Genomic DNA, 21,416 nt, shown 5'->3' with positions numbered 1-21,416 from the left:
TCCTCTCAGTGACTTACCTGTGGTCTACTGTACCTCTCAGTGACTTACCTGTGGTCTTTTGTACCTGTTGTCTCTCAGTGACTTACCTGTAGTCTACTGTACTTATCAGTGACTTACCTGTAGTCTATTGTACTTCTCAGTGACTTACCTGTTGTCTACTGTACCTCTCATCTCTCAGTGATTTACCTGTGTCGGTTGTACCTCTCAGTGACTTACCTGTATTCTAATGTACCTCTCATCTCTCAGTGACTTATCTGTAGTCTACTGTACCTGTTGTTTCTCAGTGACTTACCTGTAGTCTTCTGTACCTCTCATCTTTCAGTGACTTACCTGTAGTCTACTGTACCTCTCAGTGACTTACCTGTGGTCTACTGTACCTCTCAGTGACTTACCTGTAGTCTTCTGTACCTCTCATCTTTCAGTGACTTACCTGTAGTCTACTGTACCTCTCAGTGACTTACCTGTAGTCTACTGTACTTATCAGTGACTTACCTGTAGTCTACTGTACTTCTCAGTGACTTACCTGTGGTCTATTGTACCTGTTGTCTCACAGTGAAATACCTGTAGTCTACTGTACCTCTCATCTCTTAGTGATTTACCTGTAGTCTACTGTACCTCTCAGTGACTTACCTGTAGTCTACTGTACTTCTCAGTGACTTACCTGTAGTCTACTGTACCTCTCAGTGACTTACCTGTGGTCTACTGTACCTCTCAGTGACTTACCTGTAGTCTTTTGTACCTGTTGTCTCTCAGTGACTTACCTGTAGTCTACTGTACTTATCAGTGACTTACCTGTAGTCTACTGTACTTCTCAGTGACTTACCTGTGGTCTATTGTACCTGTTGTCTCTCAGTGACTTACCTGTAGTCTACTGTACTTCTCAGTGATTTACCTGTAGTCTACTGTATCTCTCAGTGACTTACCTGTGGTCTACTGTACCTCTCAGTGACTTACCTGTGGTCTTTTGTACCTGTTGTCTCTCAGTGACTTACCTGTAGTCTACTGTACTTCTCAGTGACTTACCTGTAGGCTACTGTACCTCTCATCTCTCAGTGATTTACCTGTAGTCTACTGTACCTCTCAGTGACTTACCTGTAGTCTACTGTACCTCTCATCTCTCAGTGACTTACCTGTGTCGGTTGTACGTCTCAGTGACTTACCTGTATTCTAATGTACCTCTCATCTCTCAGTGACTTATCTATAGTCTACTGTACCTGTTGTCTCTCAGTGACTTACCTGTAGTCTTCTGTACCTCTCATCTTTCAGTGACTTACCTGTAGTCTACTGTACCTCTCAATGACTTACATGTGGTCTACTGTACCTCTCTTTGACTTACCTGTGGTCTTTTGTACCTGTTGTCTCTCAGTGACTTACCTGTAGTCTACTGTACTTATCAGTGACTTACCTGTAGTCTACTGTACTTCTCAGTGACTTACCTGTGGTCTATTGTACCTGTTGTCTCACAGTGAAATACCTGTAGTCTACTGTACCTCTCATCTCTCAGTGATTTACCTGTAGTCTACTGTACCTCTCATCTCTCAGTGACTTACCTGTAGTCTACTGTACCTCTCAGTGACTTACCTGTAGTCTACTGTACCTCTAATCTCTCAGTGACTTACTTGTGTCGGTTGTACCTCTCAGTGACTTACCTGTAGCCTAATGTACCTCTCATCTCTCAGTGACTTACCTGTAGTCTACTGTACCTCTCATCTCTCAGTGACTTACCTGTAGTCTACTGTACCTCTAATCTCTCAGTGATTTACCTGTAGTCTACTGTACCTCTCATCTCTCAGTGATCTACCTGCAGTCTACTGTACCTCTCATCCCTCAGTTACTTATCTGTAGTCTACTGTACCTGTTGTCTCTCAGTGACTTACATGTAGTCTACTGTACTTCTCAGTGACTTACCTGTAGTCTACTGTACTTCTCAGTGACTTACCTGTAGTCTACTGTACCTCTCAATGACTTACCTGTGGTCTACTGTACCTCTCAGTGACTTACCTGTGGTCTATTGTACCTGTTGTCTCTCAGTGACTTACCTGTAGTCTACTGTACTTATCAGTGACTTACCTGTAGTCTACTGTACTTCTCAGTGACTTACCTGTAGTCTACTGTACCTCTCAATGACTTACCTGTGGTCTACTGTACCTCTCAGTGACTTACCTGTGGTCTATTGTACCTGTTGTCTCTCAGTGACTTACCTGTAGTCTACTGTACATCTCAGTGACTTACCTGTGGTCTACTGTACCTCTCAGTGACTTACCTGTGGTCTTTTGTACCTGTTGTCTCTCAGTGACTTACCTGTAGTCTACTGTACTTATCAGTGACTTACCTGTAGTCTACTGTACTTCTCAGTGACTTACCTGTAGTCTACTGTACCTCTCAGTGACTTACCTGTAGTCTACTGTACCTCTCATCGCCCTGTGGTCTTTTGTACCTGTTGTCTCTCAGTGACTTACCTGTAGTCTACTGTACTTATCAGTGATTTACCTGTAGTCTGCTGTACCTGTTGTCTCTCAGTGACTTACCTGTAGTCTACTGTACTTCTCAGTGAGTTACCTGTAGTGTACTGTACTTCTCAGTGAGTTACCTGTAGTCTATTGTACCTGTTGTCTCTCAGTGACTTACCAGTAGTCCACTGTACCTCTAAGAGTATTTTGTTGTATCTCTCTGTTACTTTCCTTCTGAATCACTACACTGAATGTCTGTATCTGGTTATTTTCTCAGTTGCAAGTGGTTTCTGCCTGGTGTTTGATGTCACTTGAAGTGTGAGAAGAACGGCAAAAAAATAAATAATTCATATCATACTAAACCTGTATGGTAATGTGTTCGTTCCATCTTCATATTTTCAGTTCACGTCAGTGATTCCGGTATAAAGAGATGATGATCATGAAGGACACCCTATAATGAAGGGTGTCCTTCAGTTGGGCATTGATTTCAAGGGACAGCGTGACAAAAGTCACTTAGATTTTGTTTTAAAGCATGTCTAATTGAATTTTGATACGTAATTAAATCAAGCAATAAATCAATTCAGCTCCCTCTACAACTGACAATTCCAACCCTCGTGAGCATCACAAGACAATTATGATGAAGTTATTATCTGAAGCGAAGGATGGCTGTGTCTCTAGATGGATCCCGTTGAGCTGCATACAGTCTTTTCAGCCAGAATGGGCTCAACCTTGAGACAAGCCTGAAAAGGACAAACCCCAACCTCAATGCACTTGTATTTAACCTTTATTCAGCTCTATGTAGGAGTACGGTATATGGGGAGTTCTGGGGCGATAGGTAGCCTAGTGGTTAGAGCATAATGGTTGCAAGATTGAATCCCCGAGCTGACAAGGTAAAATAAATCTGTCCTTCTGCCCCTGAACAAGGCAGCTAACCCACTGTTCCTAGGCTGTCACTGAAATAAATATAAAAAAATCTTAGTTAAATAAAGGTAAAATATGAAATATTCAGCTTTATGTATGTGGGAGTTTTAAAACGTGTAATATCTCTGCTTTTTGTATATAGTGTTAAAATGGTGGTAGAGTAATATATATTGAACAACAATATAGACATGCAACAGATTTACAGTTCATATAAGGAAATCAGTCTGCTAAAATAAATTCATTAGGCCCTAGTCTATTGACCTCATGTTAAATATTATTATTTATTTAACTAGGCAAGTCAGTTAAGAACAAATTCTTATTTTCAACGACGGCCTACCAGGGGAACAGTGTGTTAACTGCCTCATTCAGGGACAGAATGACATATTTTTACCTTGTCAGCTCAGGGATTCCATCCAGCAACCTTTCAGTTACTGGCCCAACACTCTAACCACCACGCTACCTGCCATTGAAGTAATATGGGTAAAGGTTCATCTGCCTCACCCATTCTTGTGGGAAGACCACAATGGGCTAACCGTCAGTATCTGGATAATGTGTGAATTGCTTGATAATGTATGCGATATCAATCGAGAAGTATATTTTCTGGGTGATTTAAATATTGACTGGCTTTCATCAAGCTGCCCACTCAAGAGAAAACTTCCAACTATAACTAGTGGCTCCAATCTGGTTCAGGTTATCGATCAACCTACCAGGGTGTTACAAACAGTACAGGGATGAAATCATCGACATGTATTGAGCACGTCTTTGCTAATGCTGAAGAAATTTGCTTGAAAGCAGTATCCAGATCCTTCGGATCTAGTGATCACCATATAGTAGCCATTTCTAGGAAAACCAAAGTTCCAAAGGTTGGGATTAATATATTGTATATGAGGTCATACAATAAGTTTTGTAGTGATTCCTATGTTGTTGATGTAAATAATATTTGCTGGTCTGTGGTGTGCAATGAGGAGCAACTCACTTGACACATTTATGAAATTGCTTATTTCAGTTACTAATAAGCATGCACCTTATTTCGTTAAGAAAATGACCGTAAAAACTGTTAAATACCCTTGGATTGATGAGGAATTGAAAAATGGTATGGTTGAGAGGGATGAGGCAAAAGGTATGGCAAATAAGTCTGTCAGCACAACCGATTGGCAACGTATTAAAAGACAAGCATTCTAATTTTGAACTCTGTGAGTGTGAAAGAGGTGAGAAAAAGTATTGTTGTTTATCAACAATGACAAGGTTGACAACTTGGATGGAAAATTACTGAGGATAATAGAGGACAATATTCCCACTCCTATTTGCCACATCTTACATTCAAGCCTACTAGAAAGTGTGTGCCCTCAGGCCTGGAGGGAAGCTAAAGTCAATCCAGCTACCCAAGAATAGTACAGCCCCCTTTACTGTCTCAAACAGCCGAACAATCAGCCTGTTACCAACCCTTAGTAAACTTTTGGAAAAAAATGCTATTTTACAGTAAACAAATGACAACAGATTTTCAGCACGATTATAAGGAAGGACATTCAATAAGCACCGCACTTACGCAAATGACTGATGATTGGCTGAGAGTAATTGATGATACAAATATTGTGGGAGCTGTTTTGTTAGACTTCAGTGCGGCTTTTGACATTATAGTCTGCTGCTGGAGCAATATATATGGCATCTCCAACATAATCCAGGTAGAATCAGTAATTCCCCAGGGCAGCTGTCTAGGCACCTTACTTTTTTCAATCTTTACTAACAACATACCGCTCTTAGTAAAGCCTGTGTGTCTATGTATGCCTGTGTGTCTATAGCGACTGAAATGACTGTAATACTTAACAAAGAGCTGCAGTTAGTTTCAGAGTGGGTGACAAGGAATAAGTTAGTCCAAAATATTTCTAAAACTAAAAGCATTATATTTGGGACAAATCATTCACTAAACTCTAAACCTCAACTAAATCTTGTAATGAATGTGATGGCACTGAAGAGGATGGCTGACCTTTTACAACCAACTGTGCTATTATGTAGGTTTTTTTTTAAACTTATTTTTGTACATAATGTTGCTGCTACCGTCTCTTTTGACCGAAAATAACTAGAAGTGGTATTACTGACCACAGACTGGAAGAAGCTGTTTCCTTTAACGAGTTCGACGAGAAGGATATACTGCTTTCCCGGGAACAGGCCCAAATTCCCGTCATTTGCGTGAATTAAAAGACGGAGGAAAAGAGGAAGCAGATCGGGCGAGCGAGTAAACTCCCACTGCCATCCGTTCTACTTGCTAACACTCAATCATTGGAAAATAAAATTGATGACCTACGATTACAATTATCCTACACCAACGTGACATTAAAAACTGTAATATCTTTAATGTTTCACAGAGTCGCGGCTGAACGACGGCATGGATAATAAAGAGCTGGTGGGATTTTTCACCGGCAGAACAGAGAAGAAGCTACGTCTGTTAAGACGAGGGGTGGGGGTGTGGGTCTTTTGTCAATAACAGCTGATTCGCAATGTCATTGGGGAACAGTGTGTCAACTGCCTTGTGCAGTAACCTTCTGGTTACAGGCCTAACACTCTAACCACAAGGCTACCCACCACCCTAATATTAAAGACGTGTTGAGGTATTACTCACCTGAGGTAGAGTATCTTATGATAAGCTGTTGATAAGCTGTTGACCACACTATGTACCAAGAGAGTTCTCATCTATATTATTCATAGCCATCTATTTACCACCACAGACCGATGCTGGCACTAAAACCGCACTCAACCAGCTCTATAAGGCCATAAGCAAACAAGAAAATGCCCATCCAGACGCGGCGCTCCTAGTGGCTGGGGACTTTAATCCAGGAAAACTTAAATCACACACGAAGATAAATACAAAGCTCTCCCCCGCCCTCCATTTGGCAAATCTGACCATAATTCATTTAAATTCAATTAAATTCAAGGGGTAGATAATATACAAAAGTAAAATGAACAATAAAAATTAACATTAAACATTACACATACAGAAGTTTCAAATGAATAAATACATTACAAATGTCATATTATGTATATATGCAGTGTTGTAACGATGTGCAAATGGTTGAAGTACAAAAGGGAAAATAAATAAGCATAAATATGGGTTGTATTTACAATGGTGTTTGTTCTTCACTGGTTGGCCTTTTCTTGTGGCAACAGGTCACAAATATTGCTGCTGTGATGCACACTGCGGTATTTCACCCAGTAGATATGGGAGTTTATCAAAATCGGGTTTGTTTGCGAGGTCTTTGTGAATTAGGAAGTGATTAGGAAGTGCAGCACAGTTTCCACCTCATTTTGTGGGTAGTGTGCACATAGCCTGTCTTCTGTTGAGATCCATGTCTGCCTACGGCGGCCTTTCTCAATAGCAAGGCTTTCTCAATAGTTTCTCAATACTTCTATCCTTATGATTTCTGCATACAAGCAAAAGCTAAAGCAGGAAGTACCAGTGACTCGCTCAATATGGAAGTGGTCAGATGACGCGGATGCTACGCTACAGGACTGTTTTGCTAGCACATACTGGAATATGTTCCGGGATTCATCCAATGGCATTGAGGAGTATACCACTTCAGTCATTGGCTTCATCAATAAGTGCATCGACGACGTCGTCCCCCACAGTGACCGCACGTACACATGTCAACCAGAAGCCATGGATTACAGGCAACATCCGATACGAGCTAAAGGCTAGAGATGCTGCTTTCAAGGAGCGGGACACTAATCCGGACGCTTATCAGAAATCCCATTATGCCCTCAGACGAACCATCAAACAAGCGAAGTGTCAATACAGGATTAAGATTGAATCTTACTACACCCGCTCTGACGCTCGTTAGATGTGGCAGGGCTTGATAACAATTACGTACCACAAAGGGAAACCCAGACACGAGCTGCCCAGTGACGCGAGCCTACCAGACGAGATAAATGCCTTTTATGCTCGCTTCAAGGCAAGCAACACTGAAGCATGCATGAGAGTAGCAGCTGTTCTGGATGACTGTGTGATAATGCTCTCGGTAGCCGATGTGAGCAAGACCTTTAACTTGTTATAGCTGCAATCCCGGTATCGGGATAAGTGTCATCAACAACCTTTGAATAGCATAGCACTACATACAATAAATATTACTATATATTTTATATTCATGAAATCACAAGTGCAATATAGGAAAACACAGCTTAACCTCTTAACCTCTTGCCTCTACCTGGGACGCTTGCGTCCCAACTAGAGCTCTGGAAATGCAAATGCGCTACGCTAAATGCTAATAGTATTAGTTAAAACTCAAAAGTTCATTAAAATACACATGCAGGGTATCAAATTAAAGCTACACTCGTTGTGAATCCAGGCAACAAGTCAGATTTTTAAAATGTTTTTCGGCGACAGCATGAGAAGCTATTATCTGATAGCATGCATCAATACACTACAACAGAAAAGTACAGCAGGGGACGTAAACAAAATAATTAGCATTTCGGCGTTACACAAACTGCACAATAAAATAGAAAACAGTCATTACCTTTCACCATCTTCTTTGTTGGCACTCCTAGATGTCCCATAAACACTATTGGGTCTTTATTTCGATTAAATCGGGCCATATAAAGCCAAGATATCGTTATATGTAGACTGTGTGATAAACGAAAAAAACAGCGATTTCACAACGTAACGTCATTTTTTAAAATTCAAAAAGTAGACGATAAACTTTCACAAAACACTTCGAAATACGTTTGTAATGCTACTTTAGGTATTAGTAAACATTAATAAGCGATAAAAATCATCCATAGGCGATGTAGAAATCATTAGCTACCAATTACCAATCAGAATTAATTTTACCTCACAAACGCATTTTATTACAGACAGAAATACTCAGTTTCATCAGCTGTCTGGGTGGCTGGTCTAAGACAATCCCGCAGGTGAAGAAGCCGGACGTGGAGGTCCTGGGTTGGCATGGTTGAAGATGGTCTGCGACTGTGAGGCTGGTTTGGACAATGGCTTTGGCTTATGTCAGAGAAATGAACATTCAATTGTATAAATTATCTGGCAACAGCTCTGGTGGACATTCCTGCAGTCAGCATGCCAACAGCTATGATGGACATTCCTGCAGTCAGCATGCCAACAGCTCTGGTGGACATTCCTGCAGTCAGCATGCCAACAGCTCTGGTGGACATTCCTGCAGTCAGCATGCCAACAGCTCTGATGGACATTCCTGCAGTCAGCATGCCAACAGCTCTGATGGACATTCCTGCAGTCAGCATGCCAACAGCTCACTCCCTCAAATTTGAGAAATCTGTGACATTGTGTTGTATTACAAAACTGCCCATTTTAGAGTGGCCTTTCATTGTCACCCAGCACAAGGTGCACCTGTGTAATGATCATGCTGTTTAATCAGCTTCTTGATATGCCACATCTGTCAGGTGGATGGATTACGTGGGAAAAGGAGATATGCTCACTAACAGGGATGTAAACAAATTTGTGTGCAACATATTTGAGAGAAATGAGCTTTTTCTGTGCGTATGAAACAGTTCTAGGATCTGTTATTTCAGCTCATGAAACATGGGAACCAACACTTTACATGTTGTGTTTATATTTTTTTACGTTCAATATATATTTTAAGGATTAAAGGACATTGTCGCCATCGTGATCTTCTAAAGCATATTTTATTGTGTCATCTGTGAAGTTAGTATTTATTTATTTTACCTTTATTTAACCAGGCAAGTCAGTTAAGAACAAATTCTTATTTTCAATGACGGCCTAGGAACAGTGGGTTAACTGCCTGTTCAGGGAGAGAACAACAGATTTGTACCTTGTACCTTGTACCTCTGGGATTTGAACTTGCAACCTTCCGGTTACTAGTCCAACGCTCTAACCACTAGGCTACGCTGCCGCTCCCATAACTTGTATTAGATGTTATGTATATTTTTCTCTTTTAGCTAAGAATACAAACGTATATATCAGATTATATAAGCATCATATGATTATTCCTACATTTAACCCAACATGTAGGTATTCCTGCATTTAACCCTTCCTTTAAGTTCTTAGGAGTTGAAGTGCCCTTTGAGACAGACTCTGAAATCACGGTGTTAAGTCCCGAGAAAAGAATAGACAGTAAATGAATAAATAAAGATGATCAAATTGGTTAAAAAAAGCCAATTGTGCATTTAAATAAAACACATGAAAACCACTTGACTGATGTAACTCCCTAGACAACTAACCAGATCAGACCAGTGAGATGATGTCATAAATGAGTCCTCCCTCCCAAAACAATGACCTCTTAGCCTCCTTCTCCAGCATAATTTGATGAGCAAAGAAGAACATTGATGAATTTTTTTAATTATGACGCCGCTTGGGAGGCGGCTCAGGGATCCAACAAACACGTCAAGCTATTCTGCCTTTTATTCTCACCTCAAGTGCGTTCAAAATGGCATCCTATTCCCTATATAGTGGACCACTTTTGACAAGACTCTGGTCAAAAGTAGTGCACTATATGAAATGAATGTGCCATTTGGGACGTAGCCCTCTTCTTGAATTCAGCCAATTTTGTCGGTCCAAATGAAACAGGGAAAGGTTAGAGTGTGGAGTAATTAACACCAGGCAGCCTAATGAAATCAGGAAGGGCTAGCCTCTGGTACTGAGGACAATCAATATGTTGCATCGCAATTCAATTTCAATTAAATTTATTTCAATTAAATTACATTTCAATTATATTATATTACATTTCAAATCAATTTAAGGGCGCTTTATTAGCATGGGAAATGTATGATAACATTGCCAAAGCAAGTGAAATAGATCATTAACAAAAGTGAAATAAACTATACAAATGTAACAGTAAACATTAAAAAAAAAGAATAAAGCCATTTCAAATATTCATATTATGTGTTGTAATGATGTGCAAATAGTTTAAGTAGAAATGGGAATATATATTTTTGAACATAAATATACTAGGTTGTATTTCCAATGGTGTGTGTTCTTCACTGGTTGCCCCTTTCTTGTGGCAACACGTAACAAGTCTTGCTCAAGTATTGTGGTGGCACACTGTGGTAATTCACCCAATGGATATGGGAGTTGATCAAAATTGCATTTGTTTTCAAATTCTTTGTGGGTCTGTGTAATCTGTGGGAAATATGTGTCTCTAACATGTTCATACATTTGGCACGAGATTAGGAAGTGCAGCTCAGTTTCCACCTCATTTTGTAGGCAGTGTGCACATAGCCTGTCTTCTCTTGAGAGCCAGGTCTGCCTTAGGCTGCCTTTCTCAATAGCAAGGCTATGCTCACTGAGTCTGTACATAGTCAAAGCTTTGAGTCAGTCACAGTAGTCAGGTATTCTGCCACTGTGTACTCTGTTTAGGGCCAAATAGCATTCTCGTTTCCTCTGTTTTTTGGGGAAATTATTTCCAATGTGTCAAGTAATCATCTTTTTGTTTTCTTGTGATTTGGTTGGCTCTAATTGTGTTGCTGTCCTGGGGCTCTGTGGGGTCTGTTTGTGTTTGTGAACAGAGCCCCAGGACCAGCTTGCTTATGGTGCTCTTCTCCAGGTTCATTGTTCTGTAGGTGATGGCTTTGATATGGAAGATTTGGGAATCTCTTCCTTTTAGGTGGTTGTAGAATTGAACGTCTCTTTTCTGGATTTTGATAATTAGCGGGTATGGGCCTAAATCTGCCTGCATTATTCTCTCTCTCTCTCTCTCTCTCTCTCTCTCTCTCTCTCTCTCTCTCTCTCTCTCTCTACTGGATGGCTTGCTGCTTTGAGAGAAAGGGATTGTTAAGGGGAAACACTCACCACGTAATGCTAAATCTCTGCCATTTCCTGGTTGCTAAATCTCTAATCGTCAATTGAGTTTATGTTACCAAAAAAGCTAGTATAGTGTAGAAAATCATTGTACCATCTAAAGCGCTGTGAAATATATTTCTCATAACTAAAAATATAGTATGAACAGCTGTTTGAAGCTGGTGTTCAAAACCTAAAGACACAAAAGCTAAACTTAAGAACTGGAAGCATAGAAATAGAGCACATAGAACAGACCTATTGTTTTTAGACTTGCTTTCGATGAGAATGACAGATCTATAACTCACATATGTGAGTATTTATATGTGAATTTGGTCGGATCACCCAAAATGTTATATATTGCTACATGAAAGTAAACTACAAACCCATTACGCACTCAGGCCAGGGTGGCATATCTCAAACTGACAGAATTCACACCTCTTAACCCTTGTCGTGTAAAGAGATCTTCCCTTATTTGAGTGTGAATAATTAGCTATAGGTTGTTAAGCAAGAACAAAACCCAAGTAGCATAAGTTGAAACGGTGAAAAGTTTGTTCGCCAATTTTATTTTCATTTTAGTAGATGTATTGTTGAAAATGTAAAACAGACTGATCGCCTACAATCTCAAGTTCACAAGAAATATAAGTTATGGTAAGGAATGTACACTCGAGCCATGTCAGGCTCATACAGTAATGTCAGCTGACGGGAGTAGGCCTGCAGCTACGAAACACTGACACTGACAGTGCCGACTGAGTTGTGAGAGAGCCGTCTCCTACCCTGCGTTAATAAACACAGGCAGCCCAAACCCGTCTATCGGTTGCACAAGTCCACGGCCCCACATTGACACTGGAGTACTGAGCTGTCATGACACAGCTCGGTCTTGACCGTCATTTCAAAGAATTCACACAGTTGAACAGCAGTTGACTATAACCGTTCTCACCACTCGCTACTCACCAAAGAGATCCTCCGGTCACGACTGAAGTAATAGGAAACGAAAACGAGTGGGATTGCTTTGGCAGCTCAGCCAAGATGAGCTCTCTCTGCTTCTGTCTTCACATCTTTAAAGTTATTTACACTGTTAAATAAACTGTGAAGTGAGCAGACTGACTGCAGTGACTGGAGGGAGGGAGGGAGCACCCAGATCTCATTAGTGTTAAACTATTAAGAGTACAAGGGCCCCGGAGTCAATGTCTTAACACTTAATTTATCGCATCATACACTACATTTCATATCATTCTCCCAATCTACTCCATTTTCAGTAGAAAATGAAATATTCAGATCTTAATTCACTGCCCTAGACAGACAATACACAGTTCTTCACTTACTGCCCTAGACAGACAGTACACATATCTTCACTTACTGCCCTAGACAGACAGTACACAGATATGCACTTACTGTCCTAGACAGACAGTACACAGATCTGTACTTACTGCCCTAGACAGACAGTACAGAGATCTTCACTTACTGCCCTAGACAGACAGTACACAGATCTTCACTTACTGCCCTAGACAGACAGTACACAGATCTTCACTTACTGCCCTAGACAGACAGTACCCATATCTTCACTTCCTGCCCTAGACAGACAGTACACAGATATTCACTTACTGCCCTAGACAGACAGTACACAGACCTTCACTTACTGCCCTAGACAGACAGTACACAGATTTTCACTTACTGCCCTAGACAGACAGTACCCATATCTTCACTTCCTGCCCTAGACAGACAGTACACATATATTCACTTACTGCCCTAGACAGACAGTACACAGACCTTCACTTACTGCCCTAGACAGACAGTACACAGATTTTCACTTACTGCCCTAGACAGACCGTACACATATCTTCACTTACTGCCCTAGACAGACAGTACACAGATATTCACTTACTGTCCTAGACAGACAGTACACATATCTTTACTTACTGCCCTAGACAGACAGTACAAAGATCTTCACTTGCTGCCCTAGACAGACAGTACACAGATTTTCACTTACTGCCCTAGACAGACTGTACACATATCTTCACTTACTGCCCTAGACAGACAGTACACAGATATTCACTTACTGTCCTAGACAGACAGTACAAAGATCTTCACTTGCTGCCCTAGACAGACAGTACACAGATCCTCACTTACTGCCCTAGACAGACAGTACACAGATCTTCACTTACTGCCCTAGACAGACACTACACATATCTTCACTTACTGCCCTAGACAGACAGTACACAGATCTTCACTTACTGCCCTAGACAGACAGTACACAGATCTTCACTTACTGCCCTAGACAGACAGTACACAGATCTTCACTTACTGCCCTAGACAGAGAGTACACCGATCTTTACCTACTGCCCTAGACAGACAGTACACATATCTTCACTTACTGCCCTAGACAGACAGTACACAGATATTCACTTACTGCCCTAGACAGACAGTACACATATCTTCACTTGCTGCCCTAGACAGACAGTACACAGATCTTCACTTACTGCCCTAGACAGACAGTACACAGATCTTCACTTGCTGCCCTAGACAGACAGTACACATATCTTCACTTACTGCCCTAGACAGACAGTACACAGATCTTTACTTACTGCCCTAGACAGACAGTACACAGATCTTTACTTACTGCCCTAGACAGACAGTACACAGATCTTCACTTACTGCCCTAGACAGACAGTACCCAGATCTTTACTTACTGCCCTAGACAGACAGTACACAGATTTTCACTTACTGCCCTAGACAGACAGTACACATATCTTCACTTACTGCCCTAGACATACAGTACACAGATCTTCACCTACTGCCCTAGACAGACAGTACCCAGATCTCACTTACTACACTGTGAACTCTTCAGCCTTCAAAACATTCAAACCTTTATCCTTCAGCCCTGCCAGGCTTGTGATCCCCTTTGATATGGTCCTGTACTGTACAGATGCTTGGGGAAGTTACATAATAAACGCAGTGCCCAGGGGACTGTGGGCGTCCCCTGTCGATGTTTCTCACTCATAGTAAACATGCTAAGGCTTCTCTGACTCCTGTGACCTCTGCAACGACAGATAACAACAGATAGGTAGGGTTGGCTGGCGAAACAACTACAGACAAGATGTAGGGTTGGCTGGTTAAACAACCACAGACAGATGTAGGGTTGGCTGGTTAAACAACCACAGACAAGATGTAGGGTTGGCTGGTGATACAACCACAGACAAGATGTAGGGTTGGCTGGTTAAACAACCACAGACAGATGTAGGGTTGGCTGGTGAAACAACCACAGACAGATGTAGGGTTGGCTGGTTAAACAACCACAGACAGATGTAGGGTTGGCTGGTTAAACAACCACAGACAGATGTAGGGTTGGCTGGTTAAACAACCACAGACAGATGTAAGGTTGGCTGGTTAAACAACCACAGACAAGATGTAGGGTTGGCTGGTGAAACAACCACAGACAAGATGTAGGGTTGGCTGGTTAAACAACCACAGACAGATGTAGGGTTGGCTGGTGAAACAACCACAGACAGATGTAGGGTTGGCTGGTTAAACAACCACAGACAAGATGTAGGGTTGGCTGGTTAAACAACCACAGACAGATGTAGGGTTGGCTGGTTAAACAACCACAGACAGATGTAGGGTTGGCTGGTTAAACAACCACAGACAGATGTAAGGTTGGCTGGTTAAACAACCACAGACAAGATGTAGGATTGGCTGGTTAAACAACCACAGACAGATGTAGGATTGGCTGGTTAAACAACCACAGACAAGATGTAGGATTGGCTGGTGAAACAACCACAGACAGATGTAGGGTTGGCTGGTTAAACAACCACAGACAGGTGTAGGATTGGCTGGTGAAACAACTACAGACAAGATGTAGGATTGGCTGGTGAAACAACCACAGACAGGTGTAGGGTTGGCTGGTGAAACAACCACAGTACAGTACTCTGTGGCACTGCAAACAAATTGCCAGACAAACACCACACATTAGGTTGCAAGGATTGCCAAAACACACTTTAGGAAAAACAGATATTATTATGTTAGCAATTTACCATTTTCATCTATACAGGTAGATAGATGGACTTTCTGTAAAGAAAGACACGAAGACACAAGGCTGGAAAGAAAATAAAACAGGGGATGAGTTCAATGAGGGAAATAGTTTGCAAATGTTAGCTAATGTTAGCTAAAGTTAACTTTAACACATTACATTTGTTTTGTGTTAGCTGGAAACGTTAGCTAACAGTCTGAGAAGGAAGTTTTCGGCAAAAGTCAGAGTCTGTTTTGGGGTCTAAACTGCCTCTACAAATAATAATGGAACCATGAAGGCTTTTTCACATTAGTAGGAAAATATACGAGGGTTATAACCATATCATCACGGGAGAACAAGGGTTATAACCATATCATCACGGGAGAACGAGGGTTATAACCATATCATCACGGGAGAACGAGGGTTATAACCATATCATCACGGGAGAACGAGGGTTATAACCATATCATCACGGGAGAACAAGGGTTATAACCATATCATCACGGGAGAACGAGGGTTATAACCATATCATCATGGGAGAACAAGGGTTATAACCATATCATCACGGGAGAACGAGGGTTATAACCATATCATCACGGGAGAACGAGGGTTATAACCATATCATCACGGGAGAACGAGGGTTATAACCATATCATCACGGGAGAACGAGGGTTATAACCATATCATCACGGGAGAACGAGGGTTATAACCATATCATCACGGGAGAACGAGGGTTATAACCATATCATCACGGGAGAACGAGGGTTATAACCATATCATCACGGGAGAACAAGGGTTATAACCATATCATCACGGGAGAACGAGGGTTATAACCATATCATCACGGGAGAACGAGGGTTATAACCATATCGTCACGGGATAATGAGGGTTATACCCATACAGTATCAACAATGGGGAGAATGTATGTGACCTTGAACAATATGATTGTTGTTCATATTTTATCTACAGACTGTAAGTGATGTCAGTAATGTTTTATGTATTATTTAAAGACTCTGAATGGAGGGACGCACAATTCATCCATGTTCCTCTCAGAGTTGTACCCACACACTTATTTATATAAAGCGAAAGACAAGACGAGTGTCAAGGTTGGAATAAATTGGGATACAGAGCTCTGGTTTTAATCAATTATTTATCCAATATTTTAATGATCAGAAAGCTGAGAATGATCAAAGCTGCGTTTCGAGCTCCACTGCCTCTGCTCGCTATAAGACACTCTTCCACCGCTTTGATGTGGGTACCATCACATGCACTTATCTCTGTGCCGGGCATGGCTGTGGATGCTTGGAAATCAGTGGTCTGGAGAGGCGTAAAGATGGTAGAGGAGAGGGTCAGCGACCCAGCACCACAGAGACGGATCACACATTATTCTCTCCTGTAAACTGTGAAATAAATTTGCTAGAAAACTAAACCTTTCTCTGTTCAACTGTGTCACGGTATCACACATTTTAATTGGTCGGTGAGGTCTGCAACACAAAGCTATTTACGTCGTGAAATGTTGAATAATACATTGTACCAAACGTAACTGTTTGACAGCTACTTACCGAAAATGTACGGTTGAGAATGTACATTAAACACTTATTCAAACAATGTTGACAAGTACAGAATGTCACTTCCTAACTTTGTCTTCATATTTGATGTGTTAAATCATTTAAAAAAACGTTTTTTTAAAAAATCAGGTTTCAGTCTCAATGGCAAGAAAATATTAACGCTAGCTAAGTGGACCAACTACAGCCCAATAATATTAACGCTAGCTAAGTGGACCAACTACAGCCCAATAATATTAACGCTAGCTAAGTGGACCAACTACAGCCCAATAATATTAACGCTAGCTAAGTGGACCAACTACAGCCCAATAATATTAACGCTAGCTAAGTGGACCAACTACAGCCCAATAATATTAACGCTAGCTAAGTGGACCAACTACAGCCCAATAATATTAACGCTAGCTATGTGGACCAACTACAGCCCAATAATATTAACGCTAGCTAAGTGGACCAACTACAGCCCAATAATATTAACGCTAGCTAAGTGGACCAAATACAGCCCAATAATTATTTGAGGGGATCCAGTTAAACTGATCTAGCTACCTAATGTTAGACTAGAATGAGGTAATCAGACGAGCTTTAGATGTCCTATAAACAGGCAGTTCAGATCAATCAAACGTCTGATCTACAACACATCTCTTCTGACATAACACTACCACAGTTCCTTTCATGGTTTGACCAATTATTTGTTCGTTAATTTAGGTCGATTACTCATTTCTTACTCTGTCTGATGGAAGGAGCCACGTGGCAGTGTTGGTCCTCAACAACCTAGTGATTTAAGGGCAATAATCTTAAAAAAGTACATTTGACCTTCTACCCCATTTACCTCTAAACCTTAAATTATTTCACTATCTATACCCGTCCTCCGATTCATCTCTAATTCAGAGGGGTTGGGCTAAATGCGGAAGACACATTTCAGTTGAACGCATTCAGTTGGACAAGTCCTGGAGTCTGACCTGCTCCTACAACAGTTACACTGCCTGTCACAATAGTAATCCCACTACCATAGACGTCCCCTCCTCCAGCTCCCACAGAGTAGGAGTGTATGTGGACTGGCCAGCCGGCACTCTGTCCTTCTATAGAGCCTCCTCTGACACACTGACCCACCTGAACACATTCACCTCCACATTCACTGAGCCCCTTTCTCTTTTCCAATCCCCCACTGCTAGCCTCAGAAAAGAGTGTTTGAGACCCAAATGACACCCTATTTCCTATATAGTGCACAAATTTTAAAAAGGGACTTATGGATCCTGGTCAAACGTAGCACACTATATTTAGGGAATAGGGTGTCATTTGGGACACCGGCAGTGTTCCAATGACGTATTGACATTTTCCGCTATCGGGCTGCACACACATACTGTATGGTCCTCTGGCTAGCCAGACCGCAGGCTAAGTCGCATTTCTGAATGTTTCACTGCTGTGAGACAAGAACACAGTTTAACTTCACCAAATCATTCTTATGGTTCGCCTGCAAATTGGTTTGCATAGGCTAAAGGAAAATGCATGGTTTGGTGTGTGGTCTCTTGACTTGTTGACATATACTGTACATCCTGTATAAATGTATTCACTTCCTAGTTCCTGTTCATCATTCACCTTAGTGGTGTGGTTTCTTAATGTGTTGATGCGGTACTCTTTAATCATTTCACCTCAGTCAGTAACTCTCTCAGCTTTTCATCATCAATCAATGTTTCCCTTCAACCTCAACTGTCAGTCAGTAACTCTCGTAGTTTGTTCTCCTCATCAATGTTTCCTTTCTCCCTCAGTCCTCAGTCAGTAACTCTCTCAGCTTGTCGTCATCAGTTCCCCTTCTCCCTCAGTCAGTAACTCTCTCAGCTTGTCGTCATCAGTTCCCCTTCTCCCTCAGACCTCAGTCAGTAACTCTCTCAGCTTGTCGTCATCAGTTCCCCTTCTCCCTCAGTCAGTAACTCTCTCAGCTTGTCGTCATCAGTTCCCCTTCTCCCTCAGACTTCAGTCAGTAACCCTCTCAGCTTGTCGTCATCAGTTCCCCTTCTCCCTCAGTCAGTAACTCTCTCAGCTTGTTGTCATCAGTTCCCCTTCTCCCTCAGTCAGTAACTCTCTCAGCTTGTCATCATCAGTTCCCCTTCTCCCTCAGTCCTCAGTCAGTAACTCTCTCAGCTTGTCGTCATCAGTTCCCCTTCTCCCTCAGACCTCAGTCAGTAACCCTCTCAGCTTGTCGTCATCAGTTCCCCTTCTCCCTCAGTCCTCAGTCAGTAACTCTCTCAGCTTGTCGTCATCAGTTCCCCTTCTCCCTCAGACCTCAGTCAGTAACCCTCTCAGCTTGTCGTCATCAGTTCCCCTTCTCCCTCAGTCAGTAACTCTCTCAGCTTGTTGTCATCAGTTCCCCTTCTCCCTCAGTCAGTAACTCTCTCAGCTTGTCGTCATCAGTTCCCCTTCTCCCTCAGTCAGTAACTCTCTCAGCTTGTCGTCATCAGTTCCCCTTCTCCCTCAGTCAGTAACTCTCTCAGCTTGTCGTCATCAGTTCCCCTTCTCCCTCAGTCCTCAGTCAGTAACTCTCTCAGCTTGTCGTCATCAGTTCCCCTTCTCCCTCAGTCCTCAGTCAGTAACTCTCTCAGCTTGTCGTCATCAGTTCCCCTTCTCCCTCAGACCTCAGTCAGTAACTCTCTCAGCTTGTCGTCATCAGTTCCCCTTCTCCCTCAGTCCTCAGTCAGTAACCCTCTCAGCTTGATCTCGTCAGCAATGTTTCCCTTCACCCTCAACGCTCTCTTTTTTTCTTTGCAAATCAAAGTCATGTAGTCAGATTATTATACACAGTACAAAGAAAAACAAATTTGGGTGATTAAAAATGTAATACTGTTATCTCTCAATGAGCTGTTATCTGGTCCCCTGGGAGAGGATGCTCTATTCTGCAGCCTTGCGGTGCCTCTTTTGTTCTCAATTTAGAAGCTTGTCATTGCTCATTGTTAATTGTTTATGCTTCATTTGAAATTCAGTGCTTCTTCACCGCTGACATGCCAACACATCTTCATCAGAGTGTCGGTTATTATTGACTTGTGTTGTCGCGGTGACGTCAGGTTCTGCATTGAATATTTCTTACGAGGGTGTATTTTCCATCCATCAGAGCGGTATTAACAATTTGACTTGCAACCTTTTTTTTGCTCTTCCTAAGAAATCAATATAGATCTGAAGACTAGATTGTTTTTCTGAAACAGGATGCTTATAGATGAACTTTGACCTGCTTATAATCGCAAACATTTATCGGAGAGTTTTCCCACGTCAACCAGACAAAATAACAAAAATAACATTTGACACCAATTGTCTCCCTGGGGATGATATTCCTATATAAAAAAAGATTAAAGTCTGGACTCTTAATCACATCTAAAGTCAATAGTGTGGTTGAATGCAGCATTGCATGTAATCATGGACAACGTGCAATAACTTTGTTTCACCTTGTGTTGTTACAGGAGGTGTGTCATCTCGGCAAGATAACCCCTGCTAACGTAAGTCTAACACTACTGCACTCCATTTCCTAGCAGTTTCCCAATGCATTTTCTCAAACCATTTATTTTACACAACCTCACAGCCAATTATATTCACGCTAAGGGAAACACTCAGGAAGTGGATCCACTCCATGTACATATACATGAAGGAGATCCACGCCATGTTCTTCGTCCATTAATCCTATGATATGAGCACGTCGCTTCCTGTCAGTTTAACTTTGAAACAAAGAACAAGACAGCCGATGAAGATTGTAATTGAAGACACTGTTTTCGGGCCTGACATTAACAATAATGTTTAATTGAAGACACTGTTTTCAGCCTGACATTAACAATAATGTTTAATTGAAGACACTGTTTTCAGCCTGACATTAACAATAATGTTTAATTGAAGACACTGTTTTCAGCCTGACATTAACAATAATGTTTAATGAAGACACTGTTTTCGGGCCTGACATTAACAATAATGTATAATGAAGACACTGTTTTTGGGCCTGACATTAACAATAATGTTTAATTGAAGACACTGTTTTCGGGCCTGACATTAACAATAATGTATAATGAAGACACTGTTTTCAGCCTGACATTAACAATAATGTTTATTGAAGACACTGTTTTCGGGCCTGACATTAACAATAATGTTTAATTGAAGACACTGTTTTCAGCCTGACATTAACAATAATGTTTATTGAAGACACTGTTTTCGGGCCTGACATTAACAATAATGTTTAATTGAAGACACTGTTTTCAGCCTGACATTAACAATAATGTTTATTGAAGACACTGTTTTCGGGCCTGACATTAACAATACTGTTTAATGAAGACACTGTTTTCGGGCCTGACATTAACAATACTGTTTATTGAAGACACTGTTTTCGGCCTGACATTAACAATAATGTTTATTGAAGACACTGTTTTCAGCCTGACATTAACAATAATGTTTAATGAAAGGACACAGTTGTTGTTTCGCTTTTTTCATTAGTCAGGTCAATGAAATACAAGTAGTTTCAACCAAAAACCATTCCTTTTAAAGCAGATTTCACTTTGTGAGTTGTTTGTAAAGGTGTTAGATCTGTCTTTTCTTCCATGCATGGAGAAATTCTTTAATTGTCATGAAAGGACAACTCTTCTTCACTAGAATGTTGTTTCCTTCACTTTGTACCACATCAAAGCCCTGAAGGTGCCCAAATACGTACAATTCAGTTCTTGAAATTGAAGAAATGTGTTACATTCTCTGTTGGAATTGCT

At 41.3% G+C, this 21,416-nt stretch overlaps 1 protein-coding gene across 1 annotated transcript in view; it reads left to right on the top strand.

The window, feature by feature from the left end:
- Positions 1-21,416, top strand: part of LOC115122182 (protocadherin-11 X-linked-like) — a 357,525-nt gene that overhangs the window by 216,150 nt on the left and 119,959 nt on the right. Inside the window, exon 5 of the mRNA XM_065018304.1 lies at positions 20,136-20,171. Within this exon, the coding sequence (XP_064874376.1) occupies positions 20,136-20,171 (36 nt within the window). The remainder of the gene's footprint in view (positions 1-20,135; positions 20,172-21,416) is intronic.

The sequence above is a fragment of the Oncorhynchus nerka genome, linkage group LG5, assembly GCF_034236695.1.
Source record: "Oncorhynchus nerka isolate Pitt River linkage group LG5, Oner_Uvic_2.0, whole genome shotgun sequence".
NCBI lineage: Eukaryota > Metazoa > Chordata > Actinopteri > Salmoniformes > Salmonidae > Oncorhynchus > Oncorhynchus nerka.
The sequence above is the reverse complement of the archived record's forward strand: the minus strand, read 5'-3'. Positions and strand labels throughout refer to the sequence as shown.